This window comes from Grus americana, chromosome 16 (assembly GCF_028858705.1).
Source record: "Grus americana isolate bGruAme1 chromosome 16, bGruAme1.mat, whole genome shotgun sequence".
Taxonomy (NCBI): Eukaryota; Metazoa; Chordata; class Aves; order Gruiformes; family Gruidae; genus Grus; species Grus americana.
The window spans coordinates 16,298,177-16,315,364 of NC_072867.1; the positions used below are offsets into that span (position 1 = coordinate 16,298,177).

The 17,188-nt window shown below is 61.0% G+C and overlaps 1 protein-coding gene across 4 annotated transcripts in view; it reads left to right on the forward strand.

Moving 5' to 3' along the window:
• FAM222A (family with sequence similarity 222 member A) overlaps positions 1-11,505 on the forward strand; it is a 30,613-nt gene extending 19,108 nt beyond the window's left edge. For all 4 annotated transcript variants that reach the window (XM_054844433.1, XM_054844434.1, XM_054844435.1 and 1 more), the window contains exon 3: positions 10,201-11,505. In XM_054844433.1, the coding sequence (XP_054700408.1) occupies positions 10,201-11,417 (1,217 nt within the window). In that variant the 3' untranslated portion in view covers positions 11,418-11,505. The remainder of the gene's footprint in view (positions 1-10,200) is intronic.
• The last annotated feature ends 5,683 nt before the right edge of the window (positions 11,506-17,188 follow it).

The following is a 17,188-nucleotide window of genomic DNA, read 5'->3' on the forward strand; positions in this document are numbered from 1 at the left end:
GAGGCGTGGGGAGCTGGAGCCCATCCGTGGTGTTACCACGCAGCCAGGCACCCATCGGTGGGGAGAGCTACTCACGGCTGCAGCCACCCACGTCCTGGGAGGGTCCCAGCCCCGGGGCACCGGAGGGGTCCCTGAACCGTGCCGGTGGGAGGAAGGCGGGTTGCGGAGCTCTGACCCCAAGCCGAACCCCAGCAGGCGCGGGGGGGAGCAGGGAACTCGTGCCATATTCCTCGGGGCAGGACCGTGCTTGCCCGACATCTCTGAGGCTGGTCCCCCACCAGGGCACGTCCCCCGGGGCGGGCGGTGTGTGGCAGCGGTCGCGCTCCCCGGCCGGACCCCCGCACCGCGCTCACCGCCGGCCACCGCCAGCCAGGTCACCTTAATCAAAGTTTAGCTGCCCGTATGTTTCTGCTCATTATGGGCAAATCCAGCACGTCTCGCTCCTCTCCGCCTCCCGCTAGCGCAAATTAAATTGCAGGTGACAGCCAGGGCCACGCATCTGGTTTGGAATACGATTTTCTCTTCTTTATTTATGGCACCTGCGGTAAGCGCGGCACAGAGGGGTCGGCGAGCCGGCGCGCGGGACCGAGCCTCCTGCCGCCTCCTAAACGCCTGCGTAGGTAATCGACAAAGATAGCGTTCTCTTAAAACGAGGCACAATTTAGAAGTGCCTCTGATTACTTAATTTGCTCCTGAGTATCTCAGTAATTATCTTTATGGGTCTTATTTCTGTCCTCTGGCATTGTTTCTGTCGATATTAAATGAGTCTGGCTCTCGGCACATTGGCCGTCTGGCCCGGCACCACTGTGAAATCCTATTATCCTGCCCGCACCGCTGATTAATTTTTGTATTAATTTCACGTAAAAGGTGAGCTGACTAATTTTCCTGCCTGTGCTGGGAGCTGACAGCCCTGGTGCCTTCGCCCCCCGGTTCTGCCCCTTGGCTCTCCTGCTAATTACCGTCCCCTCGTCTCGGCGCCCCACGCCGCAACGCGGCTCGGCGCATCCCACGAAATCCATCCCCTTCCGTGCCGTAGGTGACTTTGCCGCGGTGCTTGCTGCCGCCGGCTCATCGCAGCGTCCACTTTCCCCTCGCCGGTGATCCCGGGGCTGCACCGCGGGCACCGGCATGGTGGCACTGCATCCTCGAAGGGGACGCAGGAGGCAGCAGGAGGGTGCCCGGAGCCCCTGCCAGCCCTGCCTGCGTCTGCCCGCCGCCAGCCGAGGAGCAGGAGCCTGCGGAGAAGCAGCATCCTCAGGAAAATATCACGTCCAATTAACTCCAGCAGCCTGGTCCCTTTTGATTTTATTCTGTGCGCATTACAGGAATCCTGAGCTTTATTTAAATTATAAATCAAATAATACCACTCTCGGCTTGGCCAAACTCTTTGCTGCTCTTGCTCTCCGCAGTAATGTAGCGGTGGCTTATATTTAATTAAATGTTACTTTCTCTGTGCCCTCCTTCAGCCCGCACCGCTCTGCCGCCAGCCTGGGGCTGGGCGCGCGGCTGGGGGGTGCAGGATGCGTGCTGCCCTGGGCAGGTGGGATCCATATGGAGCTGGGGGGTCTGGGGACCTTCCCCCGCTCCCTCCCTCTTAACAGCTCGTTTCTCCGTGCGAGTGTCGCCCGCCAGCCCTCACCGTGCGCATCCTTCCGGCCCTCGTGCCGGGGGTCCCGTGGGACCTCGCACCTCGGAGACGGTACACCGGCTCTCGGGGGGGGGCGGCTGAGCCCTCCCAGGGCTCCGGCTGGGTGATTAAAACGCTAATGAGAGGCGATGGCCGGGGCTCAGAGAGCAGCAAAGCGCCGGGAACCCAACTTCAGGGTCACCCACCCCTCTCCCCGCTCGCCCGTGGGGACTCTCATCAGTGATAAAACTGTTTAATTGCATATGGGATAAAGGCCCCTTTAATGGCTTCTCGTTACCCAATTCTACTTATTCCAAGGGCATTTTCATTAAAGTAGCTGCAGCAAGGCTCTGCTTTTGTACACACCCATAAAATATCATTTTAATTTCATGAGGGGTTACACATGAGTGAAATAAGATTAATTCTTTCATTTTCAGTTTCTGGAAGGGATCGGTTAATGATGGTTCTGTGTATTTATATACGTGCCATAAAAAGGAGTTCAATTAACTGCCGTGCCCAAAATGTGCTGTTGACTTGCACTTTCCCTGCCAGGAAACGCTGCAAAAACACTTTTCGATCGGTCACGTGCGCGGTGGGAGATGGATGGGCAAGGGGGGGGCTGCTCGGCGCTGGGGCAGCCTCTCCGGGTGGGACCGTCTCCAGCCAGGTCAGAGCCTCGGTCTTTGGGTGGGCTTCACCGGGAATGCCCCGGCACACGAGGCGGTGTGGTTTGCGTCCAAACTTTCCAGGATTGCGCCGGTCCATCGGCCGCGGAGCAGGTTCCCGGGCACCGGCGGGGTCGTGCGGGGCTGCAGCACCCGGGACGCGGCACCCGCTCCCCGCAGCCTGCGCCGGGGTGCCCACCCTGCTCCCCTCGGCAGGGATGGGGTGCCGTGCTCGGCGTGCAAAGCCCGTGTCTTTAAATTAATCAAATGCTGATTTACTGTCGATGACCGAGCGCAGGGGCTGGGGAGCGGCTGCGTGAGCTGTGGGGCTGCCCGCCGCGGCGGGGGTCCCTCCCGGTGCCGGGGTCCCCTCGACGACCGCGTGATGGGATGGCATCGGGGGGGCATCAGGGCTGCGTTGGGTGTCAGAAGGGCGGCACTGGGGCAGCATCAGGTTGGATTGGGGGAAGCACTGGGTAGGTGCCAGCATGGCACTGGGACAGCATCGGGGTGGCACTGGGATGGCATTGGGACAGTACCAGGATGGTGTTGGGGTGGCGGCAGTGGGGTGGCACCAGGGCATCCTTACGGCCGCGCCGCCGCCCTCCCCGCGCTCCTCCCGCCCGGCGCCGTTTGCCTTTGCCGCGCCGGTGGACGCGGTGACACGGTGCGCGGCAGCGCGCGGCGCTAATACCTCGTGGAGGAGACAAATGGGAAGTGACACGTGTGTGTGTAGACGGGTATTTGTGGTGACGCTTTGACTGCAGATAATAAAGTGCTCGCCCTGAGGTGATCCAATTCAGCAGCCGCCTTGGCAGAGCCGCGCGCGCCGTTGAGGGGGAGAAGAAAGGGGAGGAAAAAAGGCCCGTCTGAAATGACATGTCAGCCTAAAAAGGGAACGTGTTAACGGATGAATATCTGGGGACGGCGAAGCCCGGCGCTTCCCTTTGTGCTTTGTCATGAATTTTGTTGTCTTTGCAGATTACGGCTCCTGCGTGGCTGCCGCGCGGGGTTTGCCACCTACGTTTATTCAGACGGATTTCTCCCGCTATTATTTCTGTAGTTGGTTTTAATTTAAGCCCCCGAAGCCGGGGCACGTCTGTCTCAGCTCTTTGCACCCAGGATGCTCTGCCGGGGGATGCTTTTGTCCCGGCTCCATGTGGCGGGGGTCCTGCAATGGCGGGGGGGGGGGGGTGGTCTGCAGAGGGGGTGCTGCCGAGGGTGCCGGTCGTGGGTGGCTGCCGTCCCTGCCGGGGCTGCGCTCGTGGGGGGCCGGGGACCGCGCCGGTGCATGGGCCCCCCCCCCCAGCCACATCCGCCGTGGCGCGGTGGCCTCTGCGCCACCCATCCTGGGGACACCGTCGCCATAGAAACCACCGCACTTCGCAGGGTGGGAAAGCTGGTGCAACGTGACAGCAGCCCAACCTGCCTGGTGCAGAGCGAGCGGTGCTGGGGGGGGGGGGCAGCGCTGGTGACCCCCCCCCCTCTGCCCCGCTGCACCCCAAAACCAGCTTGAGGGACGCGTGGGACCCGCACCAGCTCCCGCGGCTGCTGTGCCCAGGGCTGGGGGCTGCGCACCCCGTGGGTCACCCTGGCTCTGGGCAGGGCAGCGTCCCCCAGGACCCCCCCAGCTCTGCCCGGGACCCCCGAAGGTCCTGCTGGGAGCTGCTGCCTGCGGGGCCGGGGCAGCTTTGCCACCTGGGGCTCGGACCCAAACCTCAAGGACTTTATTTAGTTGTTAAATGCACCGGGGTTTGTTGGTTTTCTTCCACGTGTTTTCCAAATATTTAGGTTTCTTCCAAGTGTTTCCCAAATATTTAGGTTTCTTCCATGTGTTTTGCAAATATTTAGTGTTTAGCTCTTCCAAAATCTGCTCTCAGTGTTGCAGGCAGAGAAAAAGGGGATTTTTTGAAGCTTCAAAGACATTGGGATCTCCTTGCTGCGAGGGGAACAGGGAGCCTGGTCCCAAAGCCAGGAGATGAGCTCTCGGCTCTCGCAGTTTAATTCGTCTGGAGGCTGCAGCACTATTACTTTTTAATATCAGCCATTGGCACGCTCATCGCTGTGCGACAGCTCGGGGCTCCAGCGTCTCCTCCTGCTCTCAGCATCACTCCCCTTCCCACCCCCTCCTGCCCCTGCGCAAATTCAAATTCAAAATCCTGCCTAATCGCTGCCCTTTTGCCCGCCGAGAGGGAGGAAACACCGGGTCAGCACTGGAAACCCGGTGCTTTCCTGTAACGGGGGCGGGGGGGGTCCAGCAAGGAGCGGGAGGAAGGGCGAGGATGAGGAGCGGGAGGAAGGGCAAGGACTGGCAGGATGCTTGGGGCAGGGCAAGGTGACCCCCCACGAAATGTCCCTTCCCAGGTGACTGGCGCACGGGAGGAGGTGAAGAAGGGAAGGTGGGCAGAGCAGCCGGGGCTTGGCCGTGCAGTTCGGGGCAGCAAACCACAGCCAAGCCCTCGGGCGTTCCTCCCCGGCACGCCGCCGGCACAGCATCCCCAGCAAACCCGCTGGGCACACCTCAGCTCATCCTGCCCGGGCACGGGACGCCGCTGCCGGGACAGACCCGCGCGGCGAGGAGGAGCTGGCGTCAGTCGGCCGCGCTGGCCGCGGGAAGCAGCCTGCTGCTCCGAAGGTCCCCAGCGCTGGGCTGGTCCCGCTGGGCGGCTCTCGCCATCTCACCCTCCCCGGGACGGGGTTACCCCCGAGGGATTGGGGGTGTCCTGCAGCCCGTTGTCCTCTGTGGCAGAGCGGCCGGGATGTGCCCATGGTTTGAGGCGCGTGGCAGCTCCGGCGGCTGGGGCGGTCCCGGTAGCGGCTCCGCTCCCGTCTGAAAAAGGGGTGAAAAGCGTTTTCCTTTGGGGGCACGGGGAAGCGAGGCCCGAGCGAGGTGCCAGGTAGCTTCCAGCCACGGCTTCGCCTTCCGCAGCGTTATAAAGATTTAGTGCTGAGATTGCTCCTTTCATTTGTTGGAAAATATTTTACTGCCTTCAATGTGTAAAAATAAGGTTTGTCCCATCTTATCTCGCAGAGGAGCGCAGGAATGGAGGAGAGGGAGGGAGCTCCTCTTGCCCGTCTGTGGCAAGGCAGCGCCTGTCTTTCGTGCCGGCTGTTAACCAGTTAGGTGCCACGTGCTGCCACCGTGTCCTCGCTCAGCTTGTCCCAGCGGGTCCTCGCTCAGGGCTGCGGTGCTGCCGGTGCTGATCCCTGGGACGTACCCCGCCATGCACCCCGACGTCGTGCACGCCGTCCCCTTCCAGAGCAGGGCAACCGCCCCGGGGAGCGCAACGTCTCCTGCAGCGTCATGGCCTGAAAATTAAAGCCATAAATTGCTGGTGCGTGCGCTCGCCCTCCTCCAGGGAAGAGGGGGCCCAGCCAGGGATGCTGCCACCGGCACCAGGCTGGGGACACCTGGGGCAGCTGGGCTGTGGGAGTGGCACAGAGCATCCTTCCCGGTGCCAAGCATCCTTCCTGGTACTGAGCATCCTTCCTGGTACTGAGGATCCTTCCTGGTGCCAAGCATCCTTCCTGGTACTGAGCATCCTTCCTGGTACTGAGGATCCTTCCCGGTGCCAAGCATCCTTCCCATTATCAAGCATCCTTCCTGATGATACACATCCTTCCCAGTTCTGAGCATCCTTCCCGGTGCTGAGCATCTTTCCTGGCACCATTTTAACCCCACAACTGCTTTCGCTGAGCAGACACTGATTGCCAGAGCCCCGATGCTGCGGCTCCTGTGAGCTCCAGCTCCTGTGAGCTCCTCGGGTGCGGAATTGTTCTCCTGACTGACAGCTGAGCAGCCCAGACAGGGCTATTATTTCTATGGGGCCCGGGCCCCGCGGGCCTGCAATTTAGGTCTGCGCTATTAACCCTGCCTTGTTCTCCACTTTGTAACTGCTTTAGTGCCTTTAAAAGTGTACAGTTAAAATCAGGGTTAATTAGGGGCCCGGCAGCTGGGCTTCGCCGGCGCCCATTGTGTCCCAGCGGAGCGGGGGCCGGGGGTAATTGGGGACTGTTGTGGGTTTGTGCCGGCCGGCTCCTGTGCGGCACAAGCCCTGGATCGTCGGCCTCCGGTTAGCCTTGGTCTCTCCTGCTGTAAGGGTGGCTTTGGTTAGCTTCCCTCCCCTCCTTTCTCCCCATCTTTCCTTCTTCCCTGGCCCTTGCGGGCTGTGCCTGCAGCTGGGCACGGTGCAGGGGAGCCCGGGGACACTGGGAATGCCGAGGATGCTGGGGATGCTGGGGATGCAGGCGATGCTGAGCGTGCAGGGGATGCTGAGGGTGCAGGGGATGTAGGAGATGCTGGGGATGCAGGGGATTTAGGGGATGCTGAGGATGCAGGGGATGCTGGAGATGCAGGGGATTTAGGGGATGCTGAGGATGCAGGGGATGCTGGAGATGCAGGGGATTTAGGGGATGCTGAGGATGCAGGGGATGCTGGGGATGCAGGGGATTTAGGGGATGCTGAGGATGCAGGGGATGCTGGAGATGCAGGGGATTTAGGGGATGCAGGAGATGCAGGGGAGGCAGGGGATGCTGGGGATCCCCATCCCCGTCGGACATTTTGCACAGACCTGGCTGCTCCGGGCACAGTGGGACTGGAGCTCCCCCACCATAAACCAAGATTTATTCTGGATCACAGCACTGGTGGGGTGTGGGATTTACATCTGTGTCTCGAACCGGGTTTGGTGGCCAATTTGCTAAAGTAAAAAGTTGTTTAGCCGGAGGCGTAATCTTATAAGCCTGTGCTGCCATTATAATGGCTTCTCGTTTCTGCCTGGCTTTCCAATAATGCTTTGAGCAGAAGCTCGGAGTAATATAAAAAGCCATCGGATTATTACTGCGGGCGATGCATTTTCCATTTACAGTAATAAAATACTGAAGAAACAAAACAATTTAAAATTCCAATAAAATTCAAAACAAATCTTTGGCTGCTGAGCAGATTCAATTATTTAGCTGTTATTGAGTGCAGGCTGGAAAAATAGAGCAGGTCAGGGAGGGAGGGGGAGCCGGGAGCTGGGGGTGTGCCGGCCGCATCCCGTGGGAACGCCAGCGAGGGAGGGGGGGAGCCAGGAGCCGGTGAAGCATCTTCTGGGAGAAGCGGCTGTGGACGGGTGCCCGGCCCCAGGCCGGCACGCTGCCGGCGGCTGGGGTTGGTTTAGGGGTGGCGGGAGCCGGGGCCGCTTGCGGCGACGAGCCCGTGCGTCCACAGCCGGCGGAGGTAAACCGTGCCGGCCGGGGCTCTGTGGCGCATCCCACCCGGCCCCGGCGTGACGGCTCTGATGGGTCAAGTTCAAGGCGGGGGGGGGGGGGGGGGGCAAACCTGGCAGCGAGCGGCTGAGTGTCAGGGCTGCCTGCGCCTGACGGGTGACGGCGGTGGTTCGGAGAGTTTGCATCTCGCAGTAATTACAGCCCGTTAGAAAGCAGTAATTACTGCGGAGAGGGGGAGCGGTGGAGCCGCGCAGCCGCCAGCACGCCGGGAGCCGCCGGGAAATCGGTCGCTCTGTAATTTTCCCGGCGGGGGTTCGGTGCGTCACCCTGATATGTGACAACACACCGAATTGGTGGCTTGTCACATCCAACCCAGCTGGCGCGAAGAGGCGACAAAGGCAGCTCCTGGCTCCCCCCCGGGCCGGCGCGTGGTCGGCCGCGGCGCTCCCCGGGCACACGCTGGCACCGGGGCTCACAGGTGGGATGCCCGCGGCCAAGCTTGGCTCACCGGGCAGGCAGCTCTGCCTGTCCTGCAGCAGCAGGCAGCTCCAGGGGGGCTGCACGGGGCCACCTCGAAAGCGTCACCCGCAGACCCGCTGCTCAGGGACGGGGTTTTGGTGACTCGCACCGAGGAGCCACGGTGTCCACGGACGATGCCGCCTCCCTCCCTCCAGCACTGGCCCCTTTTTTTATTATTATTTTTGCTTGGAAAGGAGCATTTCTGTGGAATGGGCTCATTAGGGATTCTGCGAGTGTCACCAACTAATTAGTGTCATGTTAATTGAGTATTCACGATGCTGCCACCTCCAAGGACAGTGGTGCGGGCATGAAGGGGAATGCAGATGTGCGTGACTCGTGGTGCCGGCGGGCCGCGGTGCCGTGCCGCGTGCCGTGCCGTAGCGCTGGGCAGGTGGGGTCCTGCTCGCAGCCCCCTGTGCCCCCCGGCCGCGGGGTGCCCGTGCCCAGCAGCACCCAGCGCGCACGCTTGCGTGCCCCCGTGCTGCTCGCTGCCTGCTGCGTGGGTGCGGGAGCTTTACAGAGGTTGGAGGGGGGGGTTGATGCCCGGGACGTGCCCGGCGGGGCTGGCGGCGTGGCCCGGGATGCCGTGTGCTTGCACGTGTCCCGCCTTAGGGAGCTGCTGATGCTGTGCCTCCTGTCTCCTGGCAGCTACATTAAATCCTACTCAAAGGCCCTGGTTTTAATTGGTTTAATATACTCGTTAATAACAATGGCTATTTAAGACACCTGTAAAAAGCCCATAACATTAGCTTAATGGGAGGAAAGGCTGGTGAACGCTCTGCCGTTCTGCCTGGTAAATTACTGCTGCGCCGCTCGGATGGAGAGGATGGAGAGCGGCCGCGGCGGCCACGGCCCCGCTCCTGCGTCTCCCCGAACATCGCGCTGCTGCCCGGGGGGGGGGTGACGAGGAGTCCTGCAGCTGCCAGTGCCCCCGCCTCCCCCCAACCCCTGGTTTTAACGTCGTGCTGGTTCCTCCAGATGTGCCCGTGTGTGCAGGCAGCCGCGGGCACCGTGCCGGAGCAGCAGTCGGAGCAGGGCTGAGACAGGCGTTGCAGACCAATTTAATGACTTCGTTAGGCGCGTTGAACGCACCCGATGGCGCGGCTCTTCCGCAGAGACTTTGCCGCCCAGCGCATGGTGGCATCAGGAATCGCTGGTCCCAGTGGCATCCGGAGCAAAGCGCTCCCCAGGATCCCCGCGGGGACGCCGGGTACCGGCAGTCCCCTTCCCCCGGGTACCGGGGGGCTGCGCTGCCTGGGAGCCTCCAAAATTGCCTGGCAGCAGGGGAAGGGTCCTGGCAGGGCTGCGGCTCCTCGGCGTGGGGGGACCAGCCCCAAATCCGCCCCCCCCCCCCCGGTTTGAGCATCTCTCCCTTGCAAAACCTTGCTCCTGGCAGGCGCCAGGTCCAGCATCGCCCGGGTGCAGCAGATGGCCCCTGGCAGGGCCGGAGGTTTCGGGACCGGCTCAGGAGCCAACATCGTCCCCCGTGTGCCAGCGTGTGTGTGCATGCGCGCGCGTGTGTGTGTGGAGATTTTAAGCACCTAATTTATTCCATCTATTAGATAGATTTTGTAGATTTAATCATTTTCACAGTTGGTGGCTCATTGGATACTCAAGATAAACTCCAAATGAAAGTATAATGGGTACGACAAATGAGTTTTCACACCAGAATGGCAGAAACTTGCTCGGGAAAGAGTTTGAAAGGAACAAAAATATATACATATATAATTTTTTTTTCTGCAGTGGCTTTTGCTGACTCCAGTAGGTTACCACAGTTAATTTCACCAGTTTTGTTCATCTGTAAAATTGCATAAAAGTGACATTTTTGTGCTCATTATAGGAACTGCTGATTTATGGCTGGTAAATGCAATGCTTTTCCATTTTTGGTGAGGTTCTCGTAGCAGCGCAAAGCACCCATGAAATTGCTTGTATAATGTAGTTTAAATCCAATCTCGGAGAAAGATTCCCCCGTTGGGTAAAGTGACATTTCCATTCTCCACACCGAGTTTATTTTAGGCCACTTAGAAGCGACTCCGTCAGCGGGAGGGGGCAGGCGGACGCCGTGACCTGGTTTCTGCCGGGGTGGGAGCCCGGGGTTGGGGGGGGAGGGTGATGGGTGCCGGGGCGCCGGGTCCCCCTCCTCCCAGCAGTGCCGGATTCACCCTACGCTTTGCTCTGCAGGCGAGACGGCGGCACCCATGCATTCCCCGCGCTACCCCAGCCCTGCCGAGCTGGATGCCTACGCACAGAAGGTGGCCAACAGCCCGCTGACCATCAAGATCTTCCCCACCAACATCAGGGTACCCCAGCACAAGCACCTTAACCGGACGGTCAACGGCTACGACACCACGGGGCAGCGCTACAGCCCCTACCCCCTGCACGCCGGCGGCTACCAGGGTCTCCTGGCCATCGTCAAAGCCTCCGGCAAAAGCGTGGTGAAGAACTCGGAGGGGAAGCGGACTAAGCTCTCGCCCGCCCAGGTCGGCGTCGCTCCCTACCCCGCGTCAAGCACTTTAGCTCAAGGTCCCTCTTGCGCCGGGCAGCTGAGCTACCACGGCGGCCAGAAGCAGCTGGAGGGTCCCGTGCCCCCCAACGTGACGGTGGCGGCCTCCGTGCTGCCGCTGGCGGGCAGGAGCCTGGCCCTGCCGCCATCCAACCTGCCCTCCATCCAGAGCATCATCTACCAGATCAATCAGCAGTGCCAGGCGCAGGGCGCCCAGCCGGGCTGTCCGGCCGTCGTGGCCGCCAACCCCAGCCCGGCCAAGCACACCGCCTTCCCCGGCGCCGCCGCGTACGCCGGCGCCGTCCTGCCGGAGTGCCGCAAAGGCGCCGAGCTGGCGCTGGGCTCCAACCCGGCCGCGGCGCTGGGACCCAAGGCGGGCATCTACCCCGAGGGCATGGACTACCTGGTCTGGCAGCAGAAGCAGCAGCAGCAGCACCTGCGAATGTACAGCGGGGGCAGCGGCGGCGGGGGGGCCCTCAGCAAGTCCCCCGAGACGTGCGCGGGCGCCTCGCGCCCCTACGCCCTGGGCGGCGCGGCCGAGAAGGTGAGCTCATCCCCCTTGAACTGCATGCACGGCAACTTCTCGGTGGGGCAGTACTTCGCCCCTCCCTGGAACAGCATCTTGGTGACCCCCAACAGCGACTGTTACAACCCGCCGGAGCTGGGGGCCGGGCCCCGCGAGCTGGGGGTGCCCCCCGCCGAGGGGCTGCCCAGCAAGACGCTCTGCAATACCTCCATCCTCAGCAGCAGCCTCCAGTCCCTGGAGTATCTCATCAACGACATCCACCCGCCCTGCATCAAGGAGCAGATGCTGGGCAAGGGCTACGAGACCGTGTCTGTGCCAAGGCTCTTGGACCACCAGCACGCCCACATCCGCCTGCCCGTCTACAGATAAGGAACCAATGCTGCTTTTCCCAAACCCAGGGCGAGGACTTCGGCACGAGCCGCGCTCCCCTCCGGCACCGCGCGGGTACTGGACCGTGGCAGCGAGGGCGGGGGGAACGGGGAAGGGGGGAAGGGGGTCGGCTGCCGAAAGGGCTCCCGGGACACTGGCATTTCACCGGGGTCCCCAGACTGGATGCACCCGCAACCCGCTGGAAGCCGAGGACGAAGGACCGCTTGTCTATATAGCTCAGAAATCATTTTATCTCCACGAATGTGAACAGGGAATCGCTACGAGTTGCTGCTATCCAGGGAGAGGAGGCTCCGCTCCCCGCACGCCTGCGGGCGCCCGGCCGGATCCGTGCGGGGCAGAGCCCTGTGCCGCGGCCGGCCGGGAGCTCACCGGTGCTGGTGCCAGCCCGGCAGCCGGCCGGCGCAGCGGCCGCAGGGAGCTCGCGCCTGACCTGTAGCTGAAGTCCGTAACTTGCACTGCTTTGATTAAAGCTAATAATTGGGGACAGTCTGGAGGCTATTTAAGATAAACACTTGAAAACTTGAACAGATTTTTTTTTTTTAATTTTTTTTTTTTTTAGTTGACTAGGCTGTACATCTACATGTTGGCTGCTACAGAGTCTCCTCCCGCCCCTCTTCCTCCTCCTCCTCCTCCTCCTCTCATCCGGCCCTGCGTTGGCCACCGGCTCCTATTCCCACTTAACCGGGAGGTTTGGTGCCCCCATGCCGGGCACCCAGCGGGACCCCCCCGGCCCCTCTCCCGCCCCGCGGCACCCCAGGAACCTGCCTGGCTCTCACATTTCCAGGCTGGGTTTTTTTTGCCCCCCCCTTAACTGTCAGTTCTACCTTGGTTCTGGGTTAGAGGCGACCACGGTACCAAGGGTGCTCGCATACCTCCTTTTCTCTTTTTTTTTTTTGGTTTTAAAAAAAAAACAGTTCCAAGATGCTCATTATGGTCCGTTATTCACTCTATGTAATTATGTGTTTAATAGATTTATTCATTTGAAAAAGGCTCCGCACCACAAAATAGAAAGTGTTTTGCTGTTTAAAGGAAAAAAAAAAAAAAAAGAAAAATACCCCGATGAAACCCAAGGTGATTGTGCTCGGAAAAGAGGTACTGTATCCCTGAAAGGCCTGTTCAAGCACTAAGTGCATTTACAAATCTCTGAGAATGTTTTTTTTTTATACTAAAATTGACCATTATATTCTACTGTGAGAAGTGCTGGCTGCACTATATTGTTTTAAAAATGAGAGAAAACAAATGAAAAAAAAAAAAGAAAAAAAAAACAACCAAAAAACAAAAAAACCACAAAACCCGCAAGCCGTGTGTCCGGATGGTGTTTTTCCCAAAGTAAAACCAGGATATCGCTGGACGTGTGCTCCGGAGTCTCTTTGCTTTGCTGTGGCCTCCCCCGGGCCCCCCCCGCCCGGAGCTGGGACACCCCCCCACCCCGCTCCCCACCTTCCTCCCGCAGATTTTTAGGGCACGGAGGAGCACCTATAAATAACGCGCTAACGACACTGAGCCATTAATCCGGCCCCGGCGCCAGCCTCCGGCTCGCACCCAAAGGGCGGCCGGGCGCACGTGGGTCAAATCCCCGAGGATTAGGGCTGCGGCCCCACGTGCACCCGTGGGACGCTCGCCCCTCGCAGCCCCGACGGCCGGGTGATGGGCACCGGGGGTCGGGTACCGCGTCCCCCGTCCTTGGCCCGGCAGCTGCCACCGGTGCAGCGGTGACGTCTCCCCTGCCGTCCATCGTCTGCGGCAAGTTTCCCACCGAGCGTTCCCCCGGCGGGAGGGTTCCCGGTGCCGGGGCAGAGCGGGGACTCTCCGGCAGCCCCGCTCCGGCTAGGGGGGGCTGCTGTCCCCAACCCAGACCCCCCCACACACCCCAGCTCTGCCCCGGTGGCAGCTTCCCAGCCCCAACAATGAGCCGGTCGCATTAGGATAATAGTATTAAATCCCGAATCGCTCCGGGTGGAGGGCGCATCTCCCCGGCCCCCGCGTCCCGTGGTGGTGACATATGGCGTGCCGTTATCCCAGCCGGGGAGGGGGCTGAGGGCGGCGGGGGCTCGGCTGCCCGCTCACACCCCTGCCCGCGCCTGCCTGCGCCCCCCCGGCATGGCTGCGAGGGCACGGGCAGGGGGCCGCTTTATTTTCCACTTGTCCACCTGCAGAATTGGGATCGATTTTAACCCGGTTCCTGCCCAAACTCGCCCACGGCCATTGCTGCCTGCGGGACCAGTCCCGGCGGAAACCCACGGCAGGGTTGAGGGCATAGTGCTGCCTGCTCCTGCCCGTGGCTGGGCGTCCGGCAGCGTGGAGCAGCCACGACCGGTGCCGGAGCCGCCAGCCTGAGCTGCACGTGGGGGGACACCGAAACGCAGCACGGCCACGGACATGGGCTGGGAGCCACTAACCGGAGGCAGAGGGCTGGTTTGCCGGGGATAAAGCTTCATTATTCTTATTTTTGTCCTCTGTGCTGCTCCCCCCAGCCCTGCCAGGGATGGGGACAGGGACGGGGACACGGCCACGCAGCCACGCGCCTGGAGCCATCCCACGGCCGCGGCCACAGCTCCATTTGTCTCCTTTGCTCTCTTGCCATAACCGCGGCGCGCGTGGTTCTGCCGATATTTATGGCATGCCGGGAGGGGACCACTCCGTCACCAGCAGCGAGCGACGTGACAGCCGATCCAGGGAACAAAGAGAAATTGGGACAAAAGGAAATTTTCACAGAGGTTAATGTTACCAGGGGCGGGGGGGGATGCCATTGCCTGCCTGCATGCTAAAATTAGACCGGCTGGAGGAAAATATTTGCTTAGATCTTTGCCATTAAAAAGATGCCACATCAAAAGAAATGCGAGGCTGAAGCACGCGGTGCTTAAAGTGGTGAAGGGAGGATCCTGCTGTGTTGGGTACGGGGTGGCAGCGCCGGTGGCAGCCCCTCCGTGGCGTGGCCGGGGCTGCCCCCACTGCCCCAGGGCTCCCCCGGGCTTTGGGGGGTATCAGAGGAAGGGGACCCCCACCAAGGGCAGGGCTGCCTGGCGCAAGGAGCCTCACCGGGGACTTCGAGGGCCCCAGGAGAAACTTTGCTCCGTTACCGGTGCCCCTCGGAGGGGAGGGGAGGTTCATTAGCGCTGCCTCCATCATATTTCCCACATCACCATAAATCAGGGCGAGTGGCTGGGAGCGACGGCGCGATCCATCTTGCCGGTCTCAAAGTCGTTACATTTCATTAGGAGGTGCGCGGGGGTTTTATTATTTAGCAGGTTAATTCTCCCCTCAGATAGCTCCCTCCTGGAGGAGGATTTCGCTGTGCACGGAAAGACTTCAAATGCATAATGCAAAATAAACGGGTCCCTCCTTGGCGGGCGCCAGCCTCCATCCAGGACTGCCTCAGCACCAGCGCCGGCGGGCTCAGGTGGGTCGGGGGGGGACCCGAAACGCCTGTGGACACCGGCTGGAGATGGGGCAAGAACACCCCCCCCCCCCAGGTGCATCCCAGCACCCAGGGAGAAGCCACTGCCATGCAGAGCCCCCTCGCCCCGGCAGGACACAGCACTCCGTGAGCGCTGCAGGATCGCACCGGGGCAAACGATGCCATTTCGGGCCTGCAAATATCTTCCTATTAAAATAATAACAGTAATAATTTCTAAAAGGCAGGCGTGCAGGAGGCTGATATTCAACTTAGCGGTCGCCTTTGCTGTTTGAGAGTGAGGAGAAGAGACAGGCAGTATAAATTGCATGGCTGCAAAAGGACTTAAAAAAACCCATCTCTCATTTTGATTGATATTAGCTTCACAAATTAAGCTTTAGATTTATCTAAAAATAAATTTGCTTCCGCGCTCCGCATTCTGGATGACAAGTGCTTTTCTCTTCCCTTTGTTGGGTTTGTCATCGCTGGCAGGGAGGCGCGGGGCGGGGGGGGGGGGGGGGCAGGAGGGGGCCGTGCCCAAGCACCCCCAGCCTGCCGGTCCCCGGGGTGCCCCCCGCCTCCGCAGCCCTGCCTGCAGGCAGAGGTGCGATAGCTCAGGGCTTTGCAGGGCAGGGGGTAAGAGGGCCAAAGGGAAGCCCTGCAGCCCCAGAGGTGGCAGAGGCATCCTGTGCCAGGATGGCACTGTCGTGGCCACGGTGGCCCTACCCCCACCGAGCCACGGCAGGGTCCGGCGTGTCAGCACAAGGTACTGGGGTACGGCGATGCCCGCCCTTCCTGCATCCCCACTGCTTTAAACCCTGCTCATGCACAGCCCCGCGTCTTTAGGTTACACGGGGAGGGGGGAAAATTGGTTTATTTCAAATTACACTGGAAAATCCTGTCTCCAGCACCATAGCCGGGGGCGGCCGCAGCGCAGAGCCCGTCTCCAGCACGCCAGGCAGACTGGCCCCGTGCTGGGGCTCCCCCAGCCTTTGCCCCTGGGTCTGGGGGGGACCAGTCTCCCGGCTGGGCGAAGGCAAAGTTTATCATTTTCAAATACCAGCCGGCGTGAAAGGGGGAGCCGGCTCAGCGCCTCATTCGATTATGCAGCGTGAGCCGAGAGCTGCAACCTCAGCCTCTCCTAAGCAGCGATAATGAAACTTACTCATTCCCTCACCCTGGGGAAATACTTAAACCACAATATGAGAGATATATGTAAATCACATTTAAACGGAGACAGTGCAGTTAAAGCTAACGGCGAGTAATCAAGTTTGAAGATGAAGTGTCCCCTTTTCTGCTATATCATTTGCTTAGTGAGCCGGGCTGCCTCCAGGCCCCTGGCCAGGGTCTCGCCACCATGTCACCGTGTCACCGTGCCACCGGCGCCCACCCAAATCAGTCCTTCAGACCTACACAACGTCCAGCCGCAAAAGGAAACTCCGCAGCAGTGGTTGCGAAGGGAGATGAGCAGAAAAAGAGGTTAAAGAGGTGCGATGGGATGGGATGTGTTGGTTTGGGATAGGATGGGATGGATTGGGATGGGATGAGATAGAGTCGGAGGGAATGGGATAGATTGGGATGTGATGGGATTGGACAGGACAGGATGGGATGGGGATAGGATGGGGATGGGATGGGATGGGATGGCATGGCATGGGATGGCATGGCATGGCATGGCATGGCATGGCACGTGTTGGTTTGGGATGGATTGGGATGGGATGAGATGGAGTCTGAGGGAATGGGATAGATTGGGATGTGATGGGATTGGACAGGATAGCATGGGATGGGGATAGGATGGGGATGGAGAAGGGATGGCATGGGGATGGGGAGCATGCCGCTGAGGCAGCGCTGCCCGTCCCGCTGCCCATCCCACCAGGAGCTCATCCTGCTCCTGCCGGGCAGCCCCCAGGGCCCAAACTTCAGCCCAGTTCCCTGCCCCCCGGCAGAGCAGCCAGGCAGGAGCGGCTCCACAGCCTCATCCTGCAGCCCCACGTCCCGCAGGCCGGTCCCCACACGAGGACAGGACGAGGGGTGCAGGGGGACGAGGGGTGCAGGGGGACGCCGGGCGCCCCCGGCCTCTCGGTTTGCCCCGGCCGGCTCCCCCCGGCCCAGGACTGCCCAGCCCCGCAGAGCGTGGGGCAGGAGCCCAGCACGGCCCGGCCCCGGCTCCCCGCTGCCTGCCGGGGCCGGATCCGGCATCGCACGGTGTGTGGTGCCCTCCAGTGGAACAGCAGCCCCGGCGGGATGCAGCCGCGCATCCCATCCCCGGCCGTGGGCCCTGCACCGCAGCCGTGCACCAGAGCCCTGCACCACAGCTGTGCACCGCAGCCGTGCACCACAGCCCTGCACCATAGCCGTG